This window comes from Volvox carteri (genome assembly GCF_000143455.1).
Source record: "Volvox carteri f. nagariensis unplaced genomic scaffold VOLCAscaffold_94, whole genome shotgun sequence".
NCBI classification, from domain to species: domain Eukaryota; kingdom Viridiplantae; phylum Chlorophyta; class Chlorophyceae; order Chlamydomonadales; family Volvocaceae; genus Volvox; species Volvox carteri.
This window is the reverse complement of record NW_003307637.1, coordinates 3,928-8,231: the sequence shown is the minus strand read 5'-3', so window position 1 is coordinate 8,231 and position 4,304 is coordinate 3,928. Positions and strand designations below refer to the sequence as shown.

The 4,304-nt window shown below is 56.3% G+C and overlaps 1 protein-coding gene across 1 annotated transcript in view; it reads left to right on the top strand.

Moving 5' to 3' along the window:
- Window positions 1–4,304, top strand: part of VOLCADRAFT_108130 (uncharacterized protein) — a gene marked incomplete at its 3' end in the record, with an annotated part of 20,818 nt that overhangs the window by 13,719 nt on the left and 2,795 nt on the right. Inside the window, exons 17-21 of the mRNA XM_002958423.1 lie at window positions 198–255; window positions 836–1,007; window positions 1,506–1,601; window positions 1,843–1,936; window positions 3,935–4,063. Of these exons, the coding sequence (XP_002958469.1) occupies window positions 198–255; window positions 836–1,007; window positions 1,506–1,601; window positions 1,843–1,936; window positions 3,935–4,063 (549 nt within the window). The remainder of the gene's footprint in view (window positions 1–197; window positions 256–835; window positions 1,008–1,505; window positions 1,602–1,842; window positions 1,937–3,934; window positions 4,064–4,304) is intronic.

The following is a 4,304-nucleotide window of genomic DNA, read 5'->3' as shown; positions in this document are numbered from 1 at the left end:
AGGGGGAGGGGGAGGAGGGGATGGGGTGGGGGGAGGAATGAGGGCGGGAGATAGGATCGTGCTGGACGGTTGGCGGTTGGCGGTTGACAGTTTGGAGTTATGGCCGTACTTACACAGCTGCTGCTTGTGTTGATTTGTCCGTAAATTGGAGATGTGCACATTGCGGTGTTGCTGTTATTGCTGGTGGTGCTGTGCAGGATAAGATGGTGCAAACCAAGGAGGAGGACTGCAGCAAAGCAGCAAGTCCGGGGGGAGGTGGGGCGGGCGGAGGAGTCCACAGCTCTCAAAGTGGCGCTGGCCGCACCTGGTACGCCATACAGGCGCAAGCGAGCGGAACGTAAGATGCGCGACATGACCTAGTGTGTAAGTGTCGGTCTGTTTGTCTGTCTGTCGGTCTGTCTGTGTCTTAATCATCATTCTGTTTTAATGCATGTCTACGTGTAAACCCCGCTGCCTCCCTTCTGCACTTCTGTACGTATGTACGGCTACTTCCTCCTCCGTATTATGATGGCGCTTAAAACTCCGTACCTACTTGCCGTACAGTGTAACCCACATGGCCCCGGAGGCGGTTCTGAAGAGTGAGTTCAGTGGGGGGGGTGCACCAAAACCGTGTGCTGCCGTCTCAGCAGACATCCATAGCAAGGGTTTGGGAGAGGTTGCGAAAGGGAGAGGAAGGGGTACGTTGGGGGGTAAAATGTTGAGAGGCGGGAAAAAGGTTGGGACAATATTGCCAAGTGAACACACACATATATACGTACATATATGTATGTCACATATGTTCATTTGTACATATATCTGTGTCCCCTCCCCCCCCCTCCCCTTCCCCCCCGTCCAGATGCGCGCATAGACTCCTCTGTGGACATTTACGCTCTGGGTATCATATTTTGGGAGCTGGTGTGTGGTCGGGGCCACAGGCCATTTAAGCACCTAGACCCCGGGGCCATACCCGCAGCGGTCAGGGCGGGAATGAGGCCGATCTTCACAGCCGACGTGGCGGCGCCGTACAGGTACGGCAGAAGCCATACACGGTCGGGACGTTGGGGCCAGCTCGTGCGGTGCGGGTGGGCGTGTGACCGTGTGGGGATCGGGGGACGGCTGTGGTGGGTTCGGGGATTGGGTTCGGGGAAGCGGGTGTGTGCACTCATGCAATCATCCCGGGTAAAACTTTTGGTCACCTATTTTACGAAATTGTCGCCTTCAGGTGACCAGACATCTTACACGGCGGCCGGGCCGTAGTGTACGTGCTCATGCACGTACATATGTACAGACAGACAGACATGCTGGGTAAATGCGTTTTCGTTCGCCTGCCTGCGGGCCTGCCGACCCGTCCATAGATATTCTCCTCCTCCGCTGTACGACAGCATTAAGGTACGACATCGCCATGTCTGGGCTCACTGCATGTCACTCTTCTGCCACATCCCACCGCGTCTCACTGAAAACCCCCTCCCCCTCTTACAACCCCCCAACTCTACGTGATATTGCAAAACCCGCACCCGTCCCCTCAGGAAAATGGCTCAGGCCTGTTGGGCCCAGGAACCGCACCGCCGTCCTCGCGCGGCTGAGGTGGTGTCCTTCATCAAGGCGCAGCTTGCGGCGCTGGGGTGAACCCCTGGCCCCAGGCACTGCATAAGCCCCCTTTAGGGCTGTAGCAGCAGCAGGGGCAGCGCTATGGGGCAGTCGCCTGCACGGCCATCCGAGCCGCAGCAAGAAGAGCGGGAGCAGGAGCCGGAGCCCAACACCGCCACCTGATCGCTCCCTCACGCTCTCCCCAATACAGTCAAAACACATACATAAATACACACATACACACATACACACATACACACACATACACACATACAGAGTTACAGCTACACAGTGTCCGTACAAGTGCGGGGGAGACCCGCCAAAGTGGGGGATCTATGGACCGTTCATAAATGTCAATGTTACGGTGTCGGTGAGGCGACTGTCGACATCCTCCCAGCCCATTTGTTGCGTGCGAAGGGCGGGAGCGCCTTGCCTTGCAGACCACGGAGAGAAAACTATCTATACATACATACATACATACATACAACACACCTTACAGGTGATATTTATGTACTGCATTCATTTATATTTGACGCGATTGTGAGATGTTGGCCGCAGGAGGGATAACTACCAACCTTGGTGGTGGTGATGGTGGTGGTGGTGAGCTTTCTCTTCCCCCAGGTGTGGCCTCCCCGGGGGCTTCAGAGTCCTTCTAGCTGCCACTCTTCCCCCGTGACTGCCTCCTTTGCTTTTGCGTGATGATTTAAGGAAAGGCCAATTATTATGATTGACAGTATGAAATGTATTTATCTACTTCCGGAGGCAGCTCGAAGATCCGCTGTCTGCATAAAACATCAAAGAATGCGCTCGACAGCAGAAAAGATTTGGTCAGCGTACACGTGTGGTACGTGGGCAAAAGCGGACTCAGATAGTTTGGATTCTGTTCCCCAGGGCCGGGGTGCCAGGAGGGGGGCTTTATAAGATAAAAGATAAAAGAAGTTTCTGGACCTGCCTGAAGCGGGAGGTTCTCAAAAGGCCGCTCAGAGGAGTTCCATTGCTGCGCCATGTTTCCGTCGTCACCACAGAGCCTTTATGGGGGTAGCGGGTGGGGCAAACTCGTAACTTGACCCCGGCGTCCGACCCTGTCCTTTGATATGTACGGCATACACACACATATATACATGCACGCCGGGGTGTACGGCATCATACCTCCTTACGGCCATCTCCGACACGTTGGACGTCTGCACCATTCCCCTGGTGGCGTCCAGGGGGGGAGAGCTCTTCACGCATTGGTTTGGTTCCGGGGCCGCCCGAGTCGTTTTTTCTTTGGCCATTGGATTCAAAAAACGGGAGGTGAGGGGGAAAGGGGCAGGGGGAACACATACAACCGCCCTGGTCTCGGAGCCCCATGAAGCCCCCTGAAGCTAGAGACGCCTAGCAGGAGATCTTCCCACCTCACGAACCGTTCGGGAACTCTCAGATGGTGGGGTACATGGCGTGCGTTTGGGCCGGCCGTCACGGTCTCGCCCCCGCTCTCGCATGCATGTGTGCATGTGTGTGTGCGTGTGTGTATGTGTGCGGGTGTTGTGTGTGTGGAAAGGGCGGGGTGTATGTGCAGTTTTGTCTTCTGAAAGCGCCGAAACAGAGCCGCGCCTGTGTGCGCCTGTGTGCCTCTACGCCTGCCTGCGTGCCTGTCTGCTACATGCCGATGTTGCGGCCCTCCCCCCCCCCGGGGGCCTTCATGTTGCGGAGAGCGAGCTCTTGCGGGTGGCTGTGCGGGTGGTGGCGGCAGGCGGGTCGCCGAGGGTGCGGTGTCCGGTGCGGCCCCTGTCAGAGCCGCTTGCTGCTGCTGCACGGTGGCCCCCCTGGGTAGCGCAGTGCAGTGCAGTGCAGTGCAGTGCAGTACAGTGCAGTTACCGATATGTAACTGCTCAGAGTCTCTGTTGGCGGCTGGTCAAAACGAAATGCCAGATGCAGATAAGACTCACACGCGCGCACTCACAACAGTGAATGCTGCTGGGAGGTGGTGACCCAAGCACCCTTTGAAATTGCTGCTGCCCTTTCCGACAGGCAGGTTATCATGCAAAGGAAAGGGGCATCGTTTGTGTGTCTGTATGTATGTGTATCTCTGTGCTTGTGCGCGGGGGGAATGTGACACCGCAAACACACAGTTATGTTTTGTACGGGCCTTTGCGTACGGCAACAACGCGGTGCACTATGGCGCGGCGCGGGAGAGCTCGTAAGAAGGGGTTGGAGTCGTTATGGCAGTCAAGGGAAAGGTGACGGGCGGTTGAGGCCTCCGGGAGCTGCCAACGGCCGCTTGTGCGGGAGGTGGACAGCCGAATGGTTCCCCCCGTTATCTTAGGGTTTTGAGAAGGAATGCGTGGGTGGATGGGTTGCGGTGGTGGTGCGTCCTGTCGGCCTGTAGCAGCTGGCGCTGAAAAGGCCTCTCAAGATGCTGATGGAGCGCGTATTTGTGGGCGATATGTGTGCCGTACTATGTACGACAATTACTATACCCCTGTTGGAGCGACAGATGCACACTTTGTTGAATGCGGTGGGATAGTTGCCATTGGCCCGTTCGCGCGTTCGTGTCCCACATGTGTACGACACGTCTACCATCGTGACATGTCTGTACGATCTCCATCCCCTGCGCCTCGACGGGTGCTAATGCTTAATACATGTTAGGGGCAATGGGACTCGGTGGGGGGTGGAATGTAACCCGGGGGTATAGCAATAATCCTTGTCTAGCCTTGTTTGAATTTATGCTGGTATAGTATAATGTGTTGGAGGTTAGG